The 24,666-nt window shown below is 35.7% G+C and overlaps 1 protein-coding gene across 3 annotated transcripts in view; it reads right to left on the reverse strand.

Moving 5' to 3' along the window:
• LOC110380763 (rho GTPase-activating protein conundrum) overlaps window positions 1–23,681 on the reverse strand; it is a 98,371-nt gene extending 74,690 nt beyond the window's left edge. Inside the window, exons 1-2 of one of the 3 annotated variants that reach the window (XM_021340861.3) lie at window positions 23,571–23,681; window positions 1,797–1,880 (exon numbers count right to left, since the gene is read on the reverse strand). In XM_021340861.3, coding sequence (XP_021196536.2) covers window positions 1,797–1,880; window positions 23,571–23,600 — 114 coding nt within the window. In that variant the 5' untranslated portion in view covers window positions 23,601–23,681. Of the gene's footprint in view, window positions 1–1,796; window positions 1,881–21,620; window positions 21,771–23,510 lie in introns of those variants that run through there. The other 2 variants (XM_049836358.2, XM_021340862.3) reach the window with 2 other exon arrangements.
• Window positions 23,682–24,666: the final 985 nt, after the last annotated feature.

Here is a 24,666-nt window from a genome sequence, read left to right on the forward strand (position 1 = left end):
TTGTGCACGAAAAAAAGCAAATACTTCGCTATGAAAACTACATTCTTCGTCATTATCGCGTTTGACAGTGCCGTAAAACATATTTCTCATTTAATAAATCCAGCCGCTGCAACGCTTTCTGACCAGATGCTTAATATAAATCAAGGTTACGCTTCAAGCGATAGTGCTGTCGAGACAAACTTTTGCTCGTTATAGCAAAGCATTTTTCTTCTAATTAGCAATTTCTCCTGAGTGTCAATGCGCTGTGTATGTTTGTTCGTCTGCTGTGCGTATGCAGATAGCGAGAGGATTGTAAAATTTTACTGCAGCTGTAAACTGATATGACTGTCGACGATGCACGTATAACAACCACATGAGAACATAAATTGTTTACTAATGAGGCTAATTAGCGACCGCCTTTCAGAACAATATTTTCTAATTAAAAAGGCTTTGTCCTAAGCTAAGACGGTTCCTCCATGACCACATAAATCTTTACTTTTTTATGCCATATGTATGATTGATGTAGGTACATCGCATACTACAGTGATTTACCCGATTTGCCTAACATATTGTTTCTGACATAACCGACCTACATAACAGACACAGGTAGGTAGTAAACTTGTTAGACTGGATGCAAATTCATAATGCGCTCATTTACATGTTACATGTGATGTAACTTCATTGTGCCTATAGATAAAAATGTAACGCACTTTTATTTTATGTTGTAATTATGTAATGCTGTTCTATGTAGGTATAGTAACACCGTTTACTTCTTTTTAAGTTGTGGCTAATTTAGATTAAGTTACTTTTCCTATTCTCATTCATTTTCTTTTTCATGTTCCGATATTTTTGATATTTTAGCAATTTGCCGTCTTCAGTAATCGAGTGTTTATCATTACTTACCACAATTAGTTATTTGACTTGACGCATATTTTCTTACTTCATGTTTTCCTTTCTTTTGGTTTTGCTTATGTTTATGCACCATTTTTTCAAACAATTTAACGTATTTCTTTCTTTTTGTATCCCGATTAAAATATTCAATGATTTTTAAAGGCCTTGGATTACAATGCATGGAATCAATAACATTAATTAAACAATGACACTTATAGAGAAGCAAAAATAATCTGTGAGTGAACTCTATGGCCGTCTGCAAAATTATGACAGTACCCAGACGTACACCACAGAAAGTACCATAAGTGGAACACCAAGTCAACATCTGTAACGTCTCGCCTTGACCCCCGGCGCTTGCGCAAAGTTCACGACCGCGAACAATGCAGTTTCAATTTATGACTATCGCAGACTGGTACCCGCCAGTTTTCTCACGTACAAAGGTAATTGATTTTTTTGAGCTGGTCACTGGAATCGTGCTGTGGTTTTGTTTTGCAAATTGTAAGTAATAAAAGCGGTTCAAGGATTGGGAAATTTTGATTAAAATTTCTGTCTGGGCTCGAATTCGATTAATTTTCTGACATGAATTTGGAACTCTCACGACATGCATACGAGAACTTCATCATTCATTACCTTATGAATGATAGTACATAAAAGCGCCTTTCAATAACCCTTCGTCACCTTCATTCAAGCTTGATGAAAATCTCCAAACTTCAATATATTATGTGTTCTGTAAACTTTACACCTTAGCATTTTTCGCCAAAGATTCTTTTTCTCTTCTATTATTCTTCAAAACTAAACCAAAGACTATAAAACCATAACCCAAACGGACATACGACACCACATTTGAAACTAAGATGTTCCATAAAACCATACGTCACCCGTCGCTACCATAAACAAAGAAGTTCAGACTAAGGAGGTTGACTCACCGGTTCAGTCTTGAGACTCCGCCAGGATGTGAGGCTGCTGCTGCGGCGGACGTGCGCCTTGCTCACGCGCATCGTGTAGTTACCCTGCAACAACGCATACATTATACATTCATATGGGTATTATAGGTAAGCTAGTCGTTTTCCCGCGGTTTTACCCGCATCCCGTGGAAACCTCTGCACGAACCCGATAAAAAGTACCCTATAGCCTTCCTCGATAAATGGGCTATCTAACACTGAAATAATTTTTCAAATCGGACCAGTAGTTCCTGAGATTAGCGAGTTCAAACAAACAAACAAACAAACTCTTCAGCTTTATAATATTAGTATAGATAAATGCAAAAAAGAAGAATTATGAAGTGACGTCATTTTCTATGCAAAACTCATTTCCCCAATGAAGTATTAAACGTCATTCCTCATCATAAAAAGCATTCTCAGTGTTCTTGCACGAATGGTGCATGTAAAAGAGAAAAATGCTTTTGACAACAAAGAAGTCGATTGAAAATAGTCTGCAAGAAATAAAATAGGTAAGTACCTAATAGCTTATTTAATTTTCTTACAGTCAAAGATTTATTGAGTTCGTGCTTGTTTAGGGCATCAGTGTTGAAGCAAAAACCTCAGATGTATAACATTGTCGAATAACTTCGTCACAATAAATAAGAAGACAAAATTAATGTCAGCTCAAAACTTCCTTTCCTCAAACAAGAGACAAAAACCAAGCAATAAACAAATAAGGAAGTTTAACTACGTGAGTTCCCGACACGGAATATGGACAGATGAGCGGAGACGCCATAATGCAGGTAGGTCGGGCGCCATCTTCTAGATCAAACTCGTACTGGGGAATGAACAAATCAATCAGTTACGAGTGAACAAACGACGCGCTCGGGTTCATTGAGTATCATTATCAGGTATTACAAAAAGGTGTCGGGTCCAAAGATGGCGTATAAGGACGAAAACAGTGACGTTCCGCGTCCTCCGCTCACCCGATTATGACGCGCTACTTTCTTAGGCGATTTTTCGTTATAGCATCTCTGCTAGTAATTTTGTTCTCCATGGTTCCGATGTCGCTCAATATTTTACGAGTATGCTGGGTATCATCAGCTCACACGATGAGAATAACAAGGAAGTAGTGAGCGGTGACATTGTGTTTAATTCACGAACATTATATGCGAAGCTTATAATACATATAAGCTTGTTATGTAAAATGTATGTTTCCAAGAATGGCGGAAGAATATAACAATTAGATAGAACGTTTCTAAACTGATGATTTAGACACCACAGGATAAAGGATAAGATAAATTCACTTGGTGAAAATAATGGACCTACTTATCTAACCTCCATGACCTAGTTAAACGGTGGCATCATTTTTTTTAATCCTTTTGTCCTTAAAGTCTGAAAAAATCTTCAAGAGAACGTGAAAGTTCCAAGGGTAAACCAATGCAATAATATGGGCATAAGTCATTAACCTTAGTAAGTCAGAAACCTTAACTGATAACTTTGTAAAACTTATTTAATTTAAAAATCCATGGTCAAGAAGCCAAACCAGACAGAAATCCAGACACTAATATCACAAAACATCTAGACCTCCTAATCGTTGCACATAATCCAAATATGTGACACGGCCGTTAAGTAATACGGACCTCCATGCCGAATGCTAAATTCGTGAAAGTGTCGTGAAAGCGCGCGGCTGATGCGTGCTCGCGGCGCCTGCGCAGACCGCGGTCCGTATAGGGCTGTCTAAGTGGGGATGCTATTGTCTGGGTTAATAAAGTTAGACGTGATTTTTTGTTAATGAGTTTCATGTAAGGAACGAAGCTGATTGAAAGTAATATGAAAAATATTTTAAATTTTTTAAGTCGATTTTTTTTTGTCACTTTTGAGGTCTTCATTATATTCAATGCATTACCTATAGCGAGAACACTGTAATTCCGTCACGAATAGTTATTTTTCATTATGAAAGACCTGAGAAGTTATTTGTGATTTCGGAGGAATCTCTCCTTATGCATCAACAATGCTAGATGTTAGTCAGCATTTTGGGTACACTATCTAGTGACAGCGATGAGGACCAATTTTTCGACGCCCTTTAATTGTTTTAAGTTTCTTTTTTTGTAAATATAGATGTAGTTAAGTAAGTAGGTAATTTTTATTTTTTAAGCGTGTCTGTATAAAACTAGTTCATAGTAAATGCGAAAATAGTTTTTTGTTCTATTCACATTTGGCAGTCAATGGAACCCCATCACCGTTTCTAGTGGCATAGATAACACAAATGTATTATAGATTTACCATGCTTCCGGGTAATGAATAAGATAATTTGATACGGTATTGTCTATTGAATATTTCAGTACATTACGCTTATTCACGCAATATTTAGGTCACGCGCTTTTATCTCATTGATACGTTATACTTACTTATTTATGTAGATCGATCTGGATCTGTCAGTCTGTTTGTACTTACTGTGAGTCACGAATATTGAGTAAGCTGGTGTAACTAGTAATATCTTTACCTATCTCAATGTTTTTCACCTTATTCAGGTGGCCTATATTATGCCTTATACTACTTGATCCAATATTTAAGTTTGAAAATATTTGTAACATAAACTTAATTGTGTAACTATCGAAAATATAAGCATTTTATTCCAAACACTACTGAAAACAATGACGTATGGTCTACTGAAAAGTTTTTTTTTATATTAGGTACCCATTCGTTTTGTGTAGTTGTCTAATATCGAAAATAACAACTACATTCGAAGCTAAAACTGTTATAGGTCCAGTAAGGTATCCGATAGTTAATTTCAACAAATATCTCATTGTTAGACAACCCTAGACACCAAAAAAACTGACCTTGCGAAACACCGTAACTAAATTATATCGTTTTATTAGCACACCGATTACCACTGAAAGTGCTTATTTACCGATGGTAGTTTTGACACTTTTCCCTGTGGCAACCCTGGCTGCATCCCCGACGCGTGCGCATAGAGACGGCACATAATTACCTCGTATTAGATCGCTGAAAGTGCTCCTATCATTACTGTTAATGCGCACTCCTGTATAATCTGAGATTTACTTTCAAATGCTAGTTTATGTGTCTGGTATTTTTCGGTTACTACTGAAAAATGTTTTGAAGACTAATTTTAATTAAATTATATAAAAAATATGTACGTAACCTCAAAAGTTTTCAGGCTAAGGAATGTATAAATCATGTCTTATTGTATTTTTATTATTATTTGTAACTAACTGTTTTTATAATGGTTTTTCTTTTTATTTGATTCAATTAAATCCCAAAAAACCTATGACGTGGAAAACGTGACAGATCACATTTTTCTATTTATCCCAAAAATTGCATCATAATAAAACGTCATGATATAAATAAGAAAAAATCCTTGTCATTCTTTCATCATATGACTGCACCATTCATCTGCTTCATACATAATCTTTATCATTATGATGCCTACAAATTCTCAAGTGCTTCGCGATGATTTAACTAGTCTGATTCATAAACTGGAGACATAAGTTTCCCACAAAATAAATAGTGATATAACTGTTGTAAAAATTGAGTCATAACTTACGTAGTTATCACATAAAAACTTATTTTATCTGTCACTATAAGATAGGGACTTCACCGTGACAGTGGTAAAAATTGAACTGAAATATTTTGGAAAATCCTATGAAAGAAAGATGGCGGATGATGGACTCAATGAATTATGAGAATCTTAAAAGTCCAATTTATTTGAATGTAGCTAGCCAGGTAAGTATGTCTACTGACAGAAATAGTGTACAGAGAAATATGACTTTATTTTCTGAAAACGTAAAAAATCATTTGAAATATAAAAATCTATAATTATCTTATATAATGTACTTTCTATAAATATCATTCAAATAATATTTTGGTAGGTACGCGGGGTACAAAACCCATGCAGGATTTTGAAATATAAAGATACCATAAAGTATCTTGCGTAGATATTCAAAGTGCATACAAACTTATCGCTTAGACTTTCCTTGTAAAACATCTAGCAAACCTGTAAGTCAGTTAAATAAATGCAAGTTAAACCTACACAGTAACGGAGTCGGAAATGCGATGTCAACACCCCGTCTCCACTGGAATCTATTTGCAGACAACTTTAGAAAGATTTATGTCGTTCCTTTTGAGGGAGACAACTTTAAAAGGAAGCGCGGTTATTTTAAACGTCTTTGAAAAACAAAAGAAAGATGGAGATGTATAGTTTAAAAACGGAACACACAAATGCTGGTGAAACTCGAAAATAATTCCACGACAATAAGAAATTAGGATTTGTCATTTTTGTACTTATAATGAACTCCTCCAGACTTAAAAAGAGTACAGGCATAATATCCTGAAGTGAAACCACAAATGCTTGAAACAACAATATAAGTAGATACTAATATTTATTTTTACATGTTTATTTTCTTATGTTTATATTATTGCGTTCACGTATTAAACCTATCCATGTTCAATCTGATAAAGAAATATGTAGAGCATTCCAAAAGGAATTCATAGCGTTTTATAGACCACGAGTCCACAAGACATCCTTATAAGGCTCCTGTCGTTGCCTACAAAAACCATCGAGATTATAAGTTTATAACTAACAAAAACTATCTAAGTCAAGTGCACACCCAGGCCTCACCGAGACCCACTGACATGGTCTTCAAGAGCATGGCCGACCAGCCTGATTGGCCAGGAGCTAATAACTGAACTCCTTATACGGTAGCTCATGCTAACATGTATAAGTTAGAGCAAAAACTGACTTAGATACATTTATTAATTCGAGTGAGTCATAAGCTTGGAACAACAGAAGGTAAAAAAATCTGTAGCTTTATCGTAAGACTTTGTTACCACGAGAATATTTTAGAAGATGAAAATATTATACTTTTGGTACGTGATACGTGACAAACAAAGTCGCATTTTGATTTGGTTTAGCAAAAAGAACTTTGAAAGGTGTGTCGACATTGTATAAGTAAGTAGATTTATCTAGTCAAAAATGAAAATCTACAAAAAGTCCACTTTTAAATTGTAAAAAAAACAATTAGGAAAAACACAAATGCTGAAAAACTAGACGTAGGTAATCGTCCAACATGTCAAACTTGAAATATATCAGCTATGTAGTTTCATGTAGTTTACTAGCACAAAAAAGTCTATTAAAAGCTATGAATTTGTCATAATGACCTCGTTTACCTAACGGCCTAGGCGAATAGTATAATATGCCAGTGTAATCACCTACATACTCTTTCATTTGTCATGCTATGTCATACTACAGTCACAATTTACAGTTTTCCACATTAAACAGCGCCTAATAAACTCATTTTAGTGTCAAACTGTTGTTTTTGTACCCAAATAAACTGGACAATAATAGAAATAGCTAACGGAGTGGCGAAATAATGAGCTTCCATGGGAAAACCGTAAGTGTAGTCCAGTTTTGAAATAATGTCATTTCATTTACTCTAATAATCATTTAAAATTAGGTCTCTCAAAGTAGCTACAGTTACAGAAAAATAAAAAAATATCAAAAATGTGTCAAAGAATGATGACATCTTCGATTTTCAAAAAGAGAAAATAAAATTACGCGACATATTAGCACGCCATAGACTAACCTATGACCAGCCAGTCACAATGCCTTATTAACAGACGCGACGGCGACGTAACGAAACGCTCCTATTGTGCCTAACAAGAAGTTTCATTACATTATGTAATATCACACATAATTAGTCAGCAGTATTCAGCATACGTTTACTCTGTGAGGTAATATTTTGTTGATAGCGTTTCGGAAATGCGCTTGCTAGTAAGGAAGTGTTTACAGATGCACGATCCGTATGACAGACGAATGGAGGGACACTTTCTCTAGCAGGGTTGCCAGTTTAAAAATCCTTGAAGACAGTTCTGATTGGTCCAACGTCCAACGCCGATTTTGGCTGTTTTCATAGAAGGAGATCACCCATCTGCGCAGAATATATTATTGTGAACAAGCATTTGTGCAGACACAGGGGCACTCTTTATTCCTTCACTCTCATAGGCCAATGGATCAGTTTTTGTATGTTTATAGTTTGGAATAACGCAATCATTGTGGTTGATATCAACATTGCGCTTCCTTACCGAATGAATCTCACAAGAAACCGCTGAATCAACTCAATTCAATGACCTACTCAGCCAGCACCCATACAGTTCAAAATTGAGCCCAAGAGTGCCAGCCCTAAGAGCATCAACCACATTAAACAGTTAGGCGATGTTTGCCAAAACAATTCTCTTCATCGCACTATCATTTACCTCAATTCGGTACACTTCGGGTGTTTCCGTAGCACTTCGTATGCTGATGCAGTTCCCGATCATCTGAGTTACGTAGCTGATTGACATGTGTTGAGGACATACACTTCATGTTCCGATTTTTATGGAGATTCGTAAAATTTATCATTTGTATGGTTTAAATGTTCAGAGATTTTGGATATTATGTATTCCAATAGCTTAGTAAAACTTGTGTTTTAACCGACTTAAAAAAGGAGGTTTTTAGTTTGACCTGCATGAAAGTTTGTGTGCGATTATCTCACGTTTGGCTAAATCGATTTTGATGCGGTTCGGAGGCCTAGTATTTATCAGACTTAGGTTTTCCAAACACAAGAATCATGTGGAATAGAAACAAAAAATAGTGTAGCCTATCAAAAGGCGTGATACGTTAACTCTGCCTCTTCCAATTTCCATTAACAATAATAAATACGTACATGTTAGGGCACGTGCTGTAAACAACACGATATATTCATTTATCGATACTTTTCTCACACCTCGAGACCGTGACTTCTTATTGTTCATTCGGTAATTCAATTGACGCCGTCCTAGGGCTGCCGCTGCGAAAGAATCTACCTATTAATAGATACCTAGGTGTTAAAAATTTGCCATCTCTACAAAATGTCTCAAAACCAACTTTGGTAGGGATTCCTGGAGTTAGTATTTTTGTGGTTCAAAAACTAGAGAAAAAGCTGATTATGAAGCACATAAGATTGTAAAACCAAAACAGCTGTCATCTACATTCTTTTTGATTGATTTTTAATCATTTCAGTGATATTAATGACATCATTATTTGAAATAACAACAAAAAAGATACAAGTTTCGCATAATATTGATATTAAAAATGTTATGTAAATATTTTCATATTTTCTATTTGTACCAACCCTGCTACTGAATAATAGTGATTTTGTTCCGTCGATTTAGTTCGTAAATTGCCGTAATTTGACCAAGGCCCGCCATAAATGCAGAAACAATGCGGTTTCAGATTTTGTGAATTAAATTGAGAATCTGAGCCATGAAATATTGTGCCGCAGTACAAAATGTCTTCAAAGGTAATGTGAAAGAAAGTGAAAACTTTTTTTTCTTAAGTTTCGATTTTACAAAACTGCGTACCGGTGTCTGCCCCTGAATTGTTGTGCACGTTTAAAGGTTGTCCATATTATGGTCAATGATTGTTTTATACATTTTTTCACCTAGTAATTTTATGTTATTTTAATTAACTGACTGTATTTAAAACTGATCTGTTACAAGTAACATATATGGACATGCAAAATAATCTTCACGATCTTTGCATAATTTCTAACGCGTAGGTACAAAAGTGAAACCTGGTGGTCAGGTAATTAGTATTGCAGTTTCGCTCAGCGCTATCAGATCGGATGTTATCATCGAACCTGCTCCCGCTACCTTCAGACCTTGAAACCTACATAAAAGGATGGAATTAATGACTTGGTAGGAGCTAGGAGTAGATGATATATCATCTGCCTTGCCTTTTCCTAACTATGTTGGGATCGGCTTCCAGTCTAACCGAATGTAGCTGAATACCAGTGTTTTACATAGAGCGCCTGTGATTCTAGGATTAATTCAATTATTGATTCAAAGGACTCTCAAAATTTTTTTTTATTAATTTTATTCTCAAAGTTAATATGTATCCTACTCTCTCAGCTACGTGAGGATCAAACTTAAATTAAGCAATCGAAGCAATTTTGCACTATCGTTTATTTATCATACTTTTTGCACATTGCACGACGACAGACTTTTTAAGCCTTAGACGTTTTCTACCAGTCTACCTTTGGGTGGTGTAGAAATAATGTTGTTCGACTGCTAATTAGATAAATTACTTTAAATATCGTGGTTTCTTTTCACACCTGTTCTCCCATCTTAAGCCAACGATGACAATAGCATAATAATAATAACTGTTTTATCATCGACCAGCTGTGCACAAACATAAGCAATTACGTGCGTATGCGCAAATGAATGGCCACTCACGTCTGATACCATTAACGCGCATAAAAAAAACACGCGCCATAGACAATGAAACAATCGCTCTTATTGTTGATTGGCTTTGGATTTCGACATAATTCGTAATACCGTTTCTGGTGGGCATTATAGTTATAAAAGAATCAGATAATTTTTGTGTAGGTTTTGATAGCATAGCCAATCATCACATAGATTTGTTTTGCTTTTCTTTAAGCCCCGTTACAAAAATGCATTGCTCTCAACGTTCTATTTTTGAAAATACAAGCTTAAAGATACGAATGAAACCTTAAAGGTAAATGTCAGAAGAGGCCGTATCGTTGCCTGCCAACGTGGCTTATTGTTTATGGTCCAACAAATGTAAAGTATGACACCTGACGTTTGACAGTTCCGCATACTCGACAGTAAAACTAGTGATGTCTTGTGCAGCAGGTCGAGTATTGAATATTCAACCATAATTTTATCGGGAAGATCTTTAACTGTACAGTGTTACATAAATCAAGCCAATTATCTTGTGTAGCTGACTTAATTAATGGTATTTGTTTTTATCATTGCATATATTAATATTATTACTAGGTACATATAGAATTGCACCATTAAGGCGAGGAAGTGGTCAACAATAATTCCATAACCGGCACGCGCATCTAAGGCGCCAAAAGGGGTCGGAGCGTCTGAGCGGGGCGAGGATAACAATACGCGCGCTAGCTTATAACTAAAAGTCGTAAGCGACAAAATGGTTTTGTAATTTTATTATTTAGAAATGATAATTTGATAAAAAATCCTACTACAATTTTAAAGAGTATGTATATACTCAACTACTAAAAAAGTTAAGAGGCTTTAATCGGTCCCGTTTGCCCATAATATGTGAATCTCTTTTTAAAAAGAGGTATGTTTGATATATTTTTCTCTGTTATAAAAGTTACCTAATCATGTTTCTACAACTAACAAAATAAGGTTTATATCATGAACTTTTAGGTAACCAAGTTGTATTTTGATCCGTTTTGTATTTACTGAGAAAAATTGACATCCTTGGCGCCAAAAATTCCAATTCGTCCTCTTAAGTCCGTAGTTTATTCAGCTATTCTCATTAAGATTTACATTCGTGTATGTATAATTAGTAGTCTGTGATTCGTATTGATCAGTCATTGTCCTCTAAATTATAGTATTGGTTTTCACAAAATATTATATAATGCATCACCAAAAGATGCTGCTGCGAATGCCTATTGGGTCCACCATTGTGCATGAAGTACTTAGGTACTAGGTACAAATTAAATACATAATTAAAATAGCAGTCCCGCGATGTCACATCTCTAGCAGAGTGACACAAACATTGAGCATGCGCTCTTCGTTCAAGCATTAGCTTTTCAAATGTCACGCTCTGCCATTTATAGGGTTTTGTAATTCGGCACACGAACTAGGAAGCGCGCGGCCCTTGCATAATCCTATTAAATATAATGTAGGGACAATACTGTATAACCTTATTGATTATTCCTTTGTATGGGTGCCGTGAGGTTGCTATGCTGAGCTTCACCTTTATGGTAATTGGCTGGTGACAGTGTAGTATTAACTTTTGCCTTATAATAATAAGTAGGAAAACTATTATACATTGAGTGAGCAGTATTGTTATCTGACCCTAGACCCTAAGTAGAAAGTGAAAGAAAGTTCTCGTTCTCTCTCTTCCGTGCTATAGAACATGATCCCTGGCGCCAAAATAACGGTCAAAGCGAATTTCAAATTAAAATTAGAACGAATCAGAGTTGCCAATACAACAAAACTAAATTAACCCCCGGAAGCGCGTACAAAATAATTAGCGGTCGACCGAAATCGGATGCGTTCCGTTTTACGTTGCGCAACGCGATTGTTATCTGTTACGTCACGAGATGAGCTGTGTGTGAACTTGGATTGAGAAATTACGTTCCGATCTACACAGAAGCCGACTATTGTTATGTTGTATTCGGCGGTTTGTGAATGTTAATATTGAATGAGTTCACTCGTGCCATCATCACGAATGTGGGATTTTAATGTTCGCATAAGTTTTAATGTTCCCTTTGTGTTCATTTCCGTCTCACTGGCCCAGATATGAACGGAAAATTGCACATTGTTTCCGCCTGACAACGTGGTTTAATGCATAAAGTCAATAGGATTTATAATTATAGCCTATGAATAAATGTAAATAAGAAAAAAAATAAGGTTTCATAGTCTTTGACATAGACGCTTAAATAAAATCGAATATTATTCGAAAATCCAGTAAATAATGCTGCGCTAATCTCTTCTGCTACGGCCTTCCAATGACCTACGTTGCGTCATATCCGATTATTACAGCGGATACGTTCAATATAATATTTAATAAAATAGGTAAATTATTTATAACAAGCTAAGCGCAACAATACCTAATGCTATGTTGACGCAAACTGTTGAATATGATTACTTGCAACAATAAATTTATATGTATTTATCTTATAATGGTAAACTAAACTCAAAACCCATTATAAATCGAAGAAGTTACATCTAGCATACAGGTAGTCATTATAAAAAGTTAACACGGAAGTGCCCAATAAACATAAATATAGAGAAAAAAAAACAAAATGATCAATGACGTCACACAATCAAACATTAGAAAATCAAATAAACACCTCTATTAAAACAAATGGCCACGGTAAGGTCAAACGGTAAAAAAGTTATATTAACTGTGTCAATGTCTATATGCCATAATGGCGATGTAATGTAAGATGCGTGCGCGCATCATTTGAACCGAATGCACGCCAATTTATTATCTAATGTGCTTTATCATTAAAGAGTTACCAGGTGCACGAATTGTCGTTTGAACATCTTTGGCAGTCGTTACGGGTAATCAGAAGCCAGTATTTCTGACAACCAGTCTTACCACGGGGTATTGGGCAGATAGGCAGTATGTCCTGGTCAAACCGTGGTGCTCAGCTGTACCCGGTTAGATTCGAGGCCAACCCCAATATAGTTGGGAAAACGCTCGGGAAATGTTAATGCTATGCTTTATCATTCGAGTTCATTTAAAGTTACAGGTGCACGATTTGCATTTTTGTAAATTAGAATGCACCTGTAAATGTCATGGTCAATTTTTGATTCGCTCGTTTCCATAATTTGGTAATGAAATTGTGTTACATCATATTTTATAATGACTAGATTTACGTAATATTTTGGAATTAAACATTAGCTACTTATTAGTTCATTCAAATAGTGAGTCACTCGAAGGCCCCTTCAAAACGAATTTGACCAAATTCAAAATGGTCCGTTTTAAAGCAGATTTTTTCTTTAAAATCGGATCAGCATATAGTAAATCCTCATTTTACGTTAAAATATGCGGCCAGAACATTAGTCTATAAGCAGAATCTAACACTCCGTCATTCCCGTACAGTCATCGACACTCGGTAATGACGGTAAAAATTGCATCCGCGCGCGCCGTTTCCTAAGTCACCGCCTTATATGGTTTTTATTTGCACCTGGTATCTTGAGAGTACAGAAAAGCACACATGTGATAACTTAGTTTTATATTTAAGTTTGATTTCTCGGTTTGTGCATTTTTTTTTTTTCCTTCTCTGGGTATATCTGCAATCAGTCGTAGACTATGAGCAAATTTTTTGAGTGCACTGTGTCAGTTTGTGCATTTAGAAATATATCTTTTTCTATTAGGATGGTGCCGGTGAGTCATAACTATCAGCCCTTCCCTATGTACGACTAGCTTCTAAGTGTAGGTAGGTATTAGTTAACCACTGCAGAAGACAATTTGTGAAACAAAAGACGGCCTGTTAACATATTTCAAAGTGATAAAATTAATCAAACCAGGAAAGGATTTGGCTTAAAAGGAAGAAGATTCCATACATATCTTGAATGTCAATCAGTGTCTCCTCACATATTCAATGACATTGAAGGTCTCACCATAGAGAGAACAAGGTGCCCTACACAATTATTTATGCAAAACTAATACGCAAAAAAGATTTTAATGAATCACACATGCAACCACAGATGGAACAAACAAATGCTCATCTTGGAGCATTTTACCAACCGGAGTCAATTTACATGCGTGGATGAGGTATCGCAAGCATAGGTCACTCATGCATTTTCGATCCCCTCATTACGCACAAACGACAATATTTTCAAACATATACAATACGAGAAAAGATACGATACAGTACAATAGGGGTAGAAACTATCGTCTCCAGTTATTTAAATGCTCTAATACGCCACTGCAAAAATGTGTCGGAAAAACATTTTACCGTACCTACACACAATGACAGCAACATTCTGAAGACAAGATTTGGTGTGACAACATGAAGAAACAGCAAACAAGTGGACATGTTTGTGAATGAACGTATGATGTTGATGTTGACTGACAAAGCATCCTGGCTGGAAAATTGTAAGCCAAATAAGTGCATTCAGCTGAAATACTAGAGGAAATTTAGTTTAATGCTTATGTGTAGAATGGGTTTTATTTAAAAATTTAAAATCTACCTATCATCGTCATCTTATTAATTGAAACTTAGCTGGAAGGGTGTCCCTTCTTATGCAAAGATACCTGGGCAAACGGGTTTGTATATTTTAATAATGAAATAATCTTAGGAGATACGTCTCGACCGATTTGAAGAATCTATAATATTATGGCCCATTTGTCGAGGAAGGCATTGGCCACCTTTTATTCGTGAGCACAGAGTACCTGACGGAACCGCTGGCAGAAGTCTGTAACAACTACGAATACTAATTCTGACAACTTTGAACGCGACTGTACAAAACGTAATTACTGATACCAAGCCACATTACAAGAACATGCGACACTTTCCTCTGAACAGTACTACTTTGTTCACTACTTTGAGACAGGAAGGTATCATTGGAAACAAAGGATGCAGCTCAGCATGTATACAGAACTACAAATGCCCCTATAACATAGACAGACCATCATCATTATCTGCCTAGGCTTTTCCTAATTATCTGGACTTGGTCTCTGTACAAAAAGAATAAGAATAAAAACAAAAGACTCATCTCCCGCGCCTTTTCCCAACTATGTTGGGGTCGGCTTCCAGTCTAACCATATACAGCTGAGCACCAGTGTTTTACAAGGAGCGACTCGCTATCTGACCTGCTCAACCCAGTTACCTGGCCAACCCCTGGGTAAGACTGTTTGTCGTACTGGCTTCTGACTACCCGTAATGGCTGCCAAGATCTTCAAATGACAGCCTTATTATACAGAACACGATCAGTTATTTATACATGCGCTTGTCCATTTGCATAACAATTTAACGCATTGCCCACGTCACATGCATGGCTTAAGGGGCATTCTTGACACGTGATGAGGAAAATCCTTTGAGATATATCTTTGTTAAGATTGCCTGTGTACAGTGGACAAAGGCGCGGCAAATTGTTGCTGGAATGTGCGAGTATTTTGCTTTGTTGCCTTGTCAACAAGATTGCTCTAAAAGCAATATGTCTTGTGTGGCTGTTTTCAAATGCAATGTTGTGAAAACGAGCCATAATCTCGCAAAATGTCGATGCACCTTCTAGCATACTCGCTAACGTAGAAAACGGCCTATAGTTGTTTTCTTACACCTTCTTTTGCTTCTGTCTTCCTTCCATGATTTGCATATAATAATGACGCTAGTTTATAAATAAAAAGGGCTTCTCAAACCACTGCTTTGTAAATATCCAACATTAAAAGTCTGCAACTGAATTTAAGTCAGTTTTCTTTCTTAGTTCTAGCGTCTACCAGCTCCCTCTAGTTGGGTTCAATCTCAACGTAATTTTAACTCAATATTTTCATCCATAATGACTACATACATATACATAAGCATAGCTATATATAGTAACATTTTCTCTCAAGAACCACCATGCTACCGGCACACAATTTATCATTGCAATCAGAGCATCACACTACTTACTCCACTAAAATTGAGCGCTATCTTGTGCAGTTGCGTAAAGTGTTCTACTACTTTTTGTTTATGATTATATATATAAAATTTTGTGGATTTTCAACCTTAATTATATGGTCTTAAAGTTTGTATTTGTGTACTTAAAAAGTGGTAGTATTTGTATGTATTACGTGAACTACCGTTCATGACATTTCATACGCCTAATTCTCTGTCTAAACTAAATACAGTCGTGTAATAGTTTTCACAAAAGTTGTATAACATAATCTAATTGTTTGTAATTATCTGAAGCCGTGAATAATTTCAGACATTTTGATTAATTAGCTAATGTTATCGAAATTAATTACACACTGTTATTTTAATTGATTGTAATTAGTTGTCCTTTCTAAAAATTCTAGTATTTTTTGAAAAAGAATATAGGTATTTCGTAACAGTCAGGTATGCCTGTTGAGAGAAAGTCTTATTTCTACGAAGGAATTTTATTTCATTACGACAAATAAAATATTTTACAGCTCTGCAAATAAGACAGATTTTCATAAAACCATAGAACTTACTTAAATTAATCGCTGCCTTTAAAAGACGTACTACTGTACCTCTAATTGCATATGGGAATGAAACCCACTACCAGCATATCTCTTCCATTTCTCCAACCACTCATCCATACAAAATCCACATAAAAATATAACATAAGTAGGTATCATAATTCTCAAGTCCCCAGCCACGCAAGAATTTACGCAACAACGCATGAAAGATAGCCATCAGACCAGCATGGATATGACATCACCCTGCCTCCCGACTCCGCCTCCCGCCACATACAGGCCGCATCATTAATATTAATACAACGTTGATATAACAATTAGAATAATTAATATTATGATAAGTTTGTGTCATTTAAATTTTTATTTGAGTGAATCAATCAGCCAGTTGTGATTGCTCGCCATAAAATATGACAGGGCTTGTTAATTTGATTTGCGATTGAGTTATGGTTTTTGCTAATATGGGATTACAACAAATACTTATTGAAAATCATAAAAAAATCATCAGGGCTAGCTTATTATCTAAGTACAAAACAAATAGTAAGTCTGATACCGGGCTTACAAGGGGTACGTAGATGGATACGGTACAACCAGATACATCTGGTTAGCCTAGAAGCCGATTCCAGCGTGGTTGGGAAAAGGCTCAGGGGATGATGATGAAGTAAGTTACCAATTTGCTTAACTTCTGCTAAAAACAAATATTAAAGAAGAAAAATAGTAAACACGCTGTGTATATTACTATTTAGAAAATGGAAGATTGGACATGTTTCTAGTTCATTGGCCCCAAATAGTTCGCCTATTGTCTTCGCATATTTCATCGACAGGAACATCAGGATGACAACAGAAGGGCGGTACCAAGCAGTACTTGACATGACTTGGAAATAAAGCAAATGACAAATACCAATTGAGGAACTAAAACATGATGATAACTTTCACTCAAAAGCACGTACCTCTCCATCGCAAAGGATAATGTAAGTTAAGGAAGAAACCAATTTCAGTTTGGTACAAATACAAGAAAGCGGGGCAGACAAGGCTGGAAGAACATCGAACTTACTCAAAATCTAAAGGAATGGATAGCCTTCTGTGTCCCTGAAGATCGACAAGGATGTCGTCATCATCATACCTAATCAATACAAAAACATGTAAGTTAAAACGCAAAACGCAGTACAATGCATATATCCCTGCATGAACTTAATTCATTCAATTACAATGTATCCATACAAACGTTCATATACATAATAATAAGAACATACCACGAGTTCTAGAATACCTAATAGCAATATACCTACATGTAGATCTAGGCCACGGAGGAAGGAAAAATAGCGGAGATGGCAGATAGGTCAGGCGCCTTCTTGTAGGTCAAGCAACGTGATTTAGTGAAAAAAATTGACGGGTTCTAAAGAAGGCGTATAAGGGTGGAGACAGTGACGTATCTCGTCCTCCGAACACCCGCATTCTGGGGCGCTACTTTCTTAGGAGATTTTCCTTTATGATATCTCCGCAAGTCATTCTGTTCTCCATGCAAATACCTAACAACAATACCTATATATCTCTAAGTACATGTAGATCTAAGCTCATTCATATCAAGTACAAACACTTAGAAACGCGTGTAGAATTCGCGAGCATAGCACATGCAAGGACACACAAGCAAGTAGGCGCAAGTAGTGGGACATGCGTCTGCGTCAAATCGAACCTTGGAATATGTTAAGGATAACTCCATGATTGTTTGCAAGATGTACTGAGCTAGTTTACTGTCTGTTTTATTGTTTTCTTGTTTGTTTTTACTTAGTTATGCAACTTTAGTCGTGTTTCTGAGCTAATAGTTGACTCTAAGTACTTAAGTAGGTATTTTGTTGCTTTACTAATTAAGCTTTAGTTTAAATATAACTTGGAATTATGGCTTCCATCTGTAAGTTGTCGTGTACCACAGATAAGTTTAAGAGTGGGATTCACCATTTAACTATAACTATAACCAAACCATAACCAGTTATATACTTGCCGCCCATTGGTCAAATCTTTTGACAGCTGAAAATGGTTCGGTTATAAGTAGTTAAATAATGCAACTCCCCGTAGGTTTTCAATTCCTTTCAGACTCAAAAGGTTTCATAATTTTCGTAGATATAATTGACTCTTTTAAGTCTTTGATTAAATGTAAAAAAAAAAAAATATTTATTGCCGTAGGTATTACACCGTAATGGGGTTACATAACTGCTTTTAACTTCCATAAAGCAACGAGTTCCTGCATACCTATTATAATTTGAACTTATAAGGTAAAGGAATGCGCGACAAGTGTTTGTTTACAACGATTAAATTATATGGCATTCATTCATTCATACTACTTCTCTATCGTAAGCACCATATGGTCATGACATTAACGGGTACTAATACCTAAGTTAATTGTAAACATACACATAAAATGTATATATAAAAAATCAATATTTGCGTGTAAAAACAAATACAAACAAACAATCTTCCGCCTACAGTGTCACCCACATCGTATGAGAACTCTTCCCGTGTAAATCACTCCGCGCACCCGAATATAAAGCCTAGCTTAGTCTTCCTCGATAAATGGGCTACCTGACACTGAAAGCAAATCAAATCGGTCCTTTTACTGCTCCTGATATATGCGTTCAAACAAACAAACAAACAAACGAACAAACTCTTCAGCTTTTTAATATTAGTATCTAGACTAGAGTTACAGACATTGTCTCAAACTATGGCAAAACAACAATCTATCAAATGTTCTATCCTTTACGACAGTCAGACAGAATCCTTCACATCTCAACAAAAGCCTTACATAAGAAAACAAAAGATACGCGATAACACAACAGGTTTTATTAAATTCTAGTAGAAACCTCTCCGTTTATAAATAAACGTAACTTTCTAATTCACGTTCTTGACGTAATTGCTTAACTGCTTATTGTGACTTAACTGGATTTGTTTCATAATCCTTCGTATGGGATACGGGTACTTCTGTAGATAAGTTTAAATACAAAATAATATGCAAGTATTTTTTGAAAACATCGTCATCATCCTCCGAGCCTTTTTCCCAACTATGTTGGGGTTGACCAGTGTTTTGGTAAAAAAAAGTAAGTTTTAGAAAATAAAATTCTCAAACCATTTGCGTATTAAATTTTATTAAAATAAATTCATTCGTGCTAGGTATTAATTAAAAGGTGATCTAGATTTATACACATGTATAAACGGAAATGAAACACGTGAATAATTAAGGAAAAATATTTAAAAAAGGATACTTCGAAAATAAACCAGTCCAAATGTGAATTGATAAACACAAAAACATTGAGAAAGATAACAAAATTAGGTCTAAGTTAATTCGCATTACGATGACACACATAGATAGAAAAATATCACCACATAGCTTTAGCCTTTGGTTTTACCCGCATCCCATTCCCAAGACATAGCACGAATAACACGAAACTCCTTCTTTTTGAGAAGACGGTTAAGAAAAGCTTAGAATTCAATAGATCTACATTTCATCCTATAGAAATGTAATACCTACTTCGACCTGTCAAGCTTCACACACACATAAAGCCTCTCTAGGATGACGTGGGATCCACTCGTACCGGAGTAAAATATATCCTATACTAGCTGATCCCGCGAACTTCGTATCGTTCAAACCTTCCCTGGACCTCTCTCTACAAACATTTTAAAACCAAAATCAGCTCAATCTTCCCAGCCGTTCTCGAGTTTTAATCAGACTAACGAACAACAATTAATTTTTATTTATATAGATAGATTACTTAGGAAGAGTGTAGCTTTCCAACAGTAAAAGAGTTCTTAAATCGGTCCAGTAGTTTTAGAGTTTATCCATTACAAACAAACAAAAATACAAATCTTTCCTCTTTATAATATTAGTTTATTATACTTTCAGTGATACTAAAGGGCAGGTTTGTGACGTCACAGTACACAAATAGAGGTGTGCTATAGATAAGATAGAGGTGATTAGTGGTAACAATAGTCATTATCTCTCACTATCTAAATGTCAATAACCGTACGCAGGTTGTAATCTATGTTTATTATTAGTCTATGGATGTTCTGTTATCTATGATCTACTGTCCTGTTTTATTGCTTGTTTATTTATGGACCAGCAATAGACAATATTTGGATGTAATATTTCAAAGTAAATAACAAATTCAGGTGTTTATGAAACGTTATCACATCAAAACAGTTGTTTTCAGGTTGGCTTGGTTTTTTAAATAATTCTTAATGTGAAAAAAGATTCATATTCTATGATATTATGAGTATTTTACTAGATCCTGTAGCAATCGAGGCCTTAATCATATCTTTTTCTGGAACATGTTTCTTACTTACAATGTGTTTTCATATTTTTTAAATTATTGTTCTTCTGCACTTTGTGCAATTTTCTATAACTATAAATGCTTAGTAAATTTTATTTACGACATATTACAAGCCACAGGGAAGGTCTTTAGTCACGGTGGTTTCCCTTCCAGGGTAATCTACATCGGACGACATTACACGTTGTCGTGTCAACATTCAGGATGTTTCGACACTATCATATATGTAGCTGGATATAGACCAATTACTAAGTTTATGTTAGGCTAAAGGATTAGCCAATTATGTTACGAAAGTTTAAGTGCTAGGGCAAAGGATTAGGAAAATCACTGCGTACTATGTCTTAGAATTGTATCCATTATGTACAATTAACTATTGTGTATAATAATGTAGGACAATTATTATAGTGACAGAGACTACACAAAGAGCGAATATGTAAAGACGAATACGTAAATAGGGAATGGAAAAATAGAATAGTAAATGTTGAATTTCATTTGCTACAGCTACAATGTAGCTACGAAATTGCTACGCTACTGTAGCGTAGTAGATTTCGACAAATTCCTTCATTATTCTAATTAATTTTACTCATAAAGGAGACTCTAGTGTCTCTAGAAAAATAAGTGTCTCTAGTGTCTAAAGAATACTCCATTTTAACACAATAAATCTTAATACACACATATAAAACAATGTAACGTTTCTTCGAACACTAATAACAGCAGGACCTATTCCTTTGTTTTTCCTAATCCTTCCATTCCTGTCTTTCCGGCAGTCGACGAAAACGAACAAATGCTTGATAAATAAAAAAGCATATCTCAAAATATACGTACTATCCTCGCTTCCTTCCTTAAAAAGCAGTCCCAAAACAAAACTAATCACTAAGTTCAACTTTAACACTTAATTGAACTTAATTAAGCTACACTTATGAACTCAAGTTAATTAAGTTACACGTTGTAAGACAATCGGCCGCGCCACCGACATGACACAGACTATCGACGTGATCTATGCGATATAACGCAATTGTTCATTAATTATATACTATTATACATATATTACATTATTGCGTGGGTTCTGTGTAGTTCGGCTTTTGTTGGTTGGGTTCTGTTTAGAATTTTGTTTAGGAACATATGTATTGTTTTGCCTTTATGGGTACTTGAATAAGAGTGCTTACTTAAAGAATTTTTACAAAGTAAAAGTAAAGTTTAAACAAATACTTTGGACGTTTGGACTACTTTGTTCTAGCAGAGCTCTACGGCTAATATGCTCTACTACTTCGAAAACCTTATGAACTAACAAAGTCGGATTATAAATTCTGTCTTCCTACAATAGTGATTTCTTTAACAATAACAATGGGAAACCCAAATGTGTCTTCAATTTCTTTAAAAATCACGCAAATTAAGTATGTCAAATTCCTCAGTTTTAGGACTTTCGATAAGTGTTACAATCTCACGGAAATGTAATTAGTTTAACAACAATAACAAAATCGATGTTACTATAATAAACTCCATTAAAAATACCATGTCACATATAATTGAACGTTACGAATTTATAAACACCAAATAATCCAATATGGCCGCCTTTTTCTTAGCGTAGGTGTGAAGCAAATTATCATCAATGATTCAAGAGCGAGTCTTTTTCATGGAGGACAAAATTACTAGCGGAGGTGCCATAACGAAAAATCGCTGAAGAAAGTAGCGCGCCAAAATGCTGGTGAGCGGGGGACGAGGAACGTTACTGTCTTCGCCCTTATACGCCTTCTTTGGACCCGACCATTTTTTTGTAATATACCACTCCTAACTGATCGTTTTGGTGCCCACCGTGCTAATTTGACCTAAAAGATGGAACCTGACCTACCTGCATTATGGCATCTCCGTTAATCTTTCCTTACTCCATGATCATCAGAAATTCAAGAGCTAGTGTCGCTGCTATTGTCTACAGCATGTGTCATACGTCCACAGATAATAATAGTAATTGAATGAACTGTAAAACTGGTATTGTGTAGAGAAGACTGGGTCAATTGCGGCAAGGTTCGGTTGTCATAACACGTCTTGAGAAATGTTCCTGTATTTTGCATAATAAGTTGTTATTATGGAGACAAATTGTCTATTCGCCTACATTATATTTTGAGGAGCTGATCATCCTAGCTCTTCTCTCAATGATAACTGAAAGCAGTCACCATAGCCGAAATCGGCAGGGAAGTATATTTTGAGGAAACAGTCCGGGTTGGTCATTGATACACCCGTGCACCTGAGAGCTCGTCCGATCGAGATCTGTCTCTGGTCGTGTTGGATTTAAGAGTGATCGAATAGTGACTTAGTGAGTGCACCGAAGAGTGTGTCTGCGTAAATTCTTGTGCACAATAGCATGTACTGCGCATCTCCATAGATGAGAACAGTCGCCGTGGCCGATAAATCGGCTAGGAGGACATCAACATTTTGAGGAATGAATGATAAATGGAATATAAATAAAATACAGGTACGTTATTCATATGAATAAAGATGTTATCTATGTACATGACTATCGTAACTGATATCACAGAGAGAAGAGAAACAAAAGATGGTCGACAATCTATCAATGATCACGTCACCATAGAAAATTACCTTTCTAGTGTTGTGCTTCTTTTTACACTATCATTAAGTAAATGTATCTATATCTTAGTTTTTGGGCACCATTAACATACGAAAAGGACAAAGAAACATGTTATCAATAATCTGGTCTACCTTTTGACGCTGTATTCCTTTGACGCCTATACACTTAATAAAATAACACTTCGGACTAACCTTCAAAGAATCCACTTCACATTGCAGCATTTTTCACAAAAATAATAATGAAAAATTAACTTTTCCCAAACCGCACGGAAAGCAACTAAGAGGTAAATATTTCAACAAATGTTTTCTGATAACAAAAGATAGTATTATCACGTTGCAGAACAACATCTTTAGAACTTCATCCCAATGCCATTGTGAGAGATAAAATAAGATGAAATCATAAACGTAAAACCCTGGGTTTTTACTTCATAATATTTGAATTCTTTCATTGAGAAAAATACATACTTATGTATACTATACATTTTTTTTAAGTTACAACTACCGAATAATGTCTAACTACTGGTTAAAATTCAACCCTCTTTATGAAATTTCACGGTTTCACTACAAAATCTACCAAATCTTAAAAAAACGATGTATCTGAAAATCCTAGTTTTAACCAAAACAAACAAGCCAACGTTTTTACCACGGCTTTGGTACAAATGACAAGTGAACCCCGCTATTACTTCCATCCACCTTCCGTAAGGCACCGTGACCACTACTAACATTACCATTTACAAACGGAAACGGCTCGTAAGCAGTAAGAGTCAGCATCGGTGACTAGGAACTAATGATACTGATAATTAGACAGGAACCTGCGTCTGGGAAATTGTTCCTGAGCTTGCCGGAAAATGTCATTTGTGACGTGCTTGAAACTGAGCGGTTTGAATCAACGTGTTGGGAGCTAGCTGCTTCCTCGTGTAAGTCTAGTTTTTCAAGCTGTAAGTGACGTGATGGATTTAAATGGAAATGTTATTTTATCAATAATGAGAGTTGTTTATCTAAAACTAGCATCCGTGGAAGCTGCTCCGTGCATCTGCATAAAATGTAGTCAGTAGCCTTTCTCGATAAATAGCCTATTTAAACCTTAAATATTTTTTTAAATCGGACCAGTGACTACCTACTTTTTGAGATTAACATGCTCAAGCAAGCTGGAGAGTTCTCCAGCTTCACCTTAAGGGATGCTAAACCGCTAAGTAAATAACCAATATCAGGCAAGAGCCAAGGCATATCAAAGCAAGAGCAACGTATAAAATGTTCTACCTTCAACTAAACACCCGTATCCTCTCCA

Source organism: Helicoverpa armigera, chromosome 3 (assembly GCF_030705265.1).
Source record: "Helicoverpa armigera isolate CAAS_96S chromosome 3, ASM3070526v1, whole genome shotgun sequence".
In the NCBI taxonomy this organism is placed as follows: Eukaryota; Metazoa; Arthropoda; class Insecta; order Lepidoptera; family Noctuidae; genus Helicoverpa; species Helicoverpa armigera.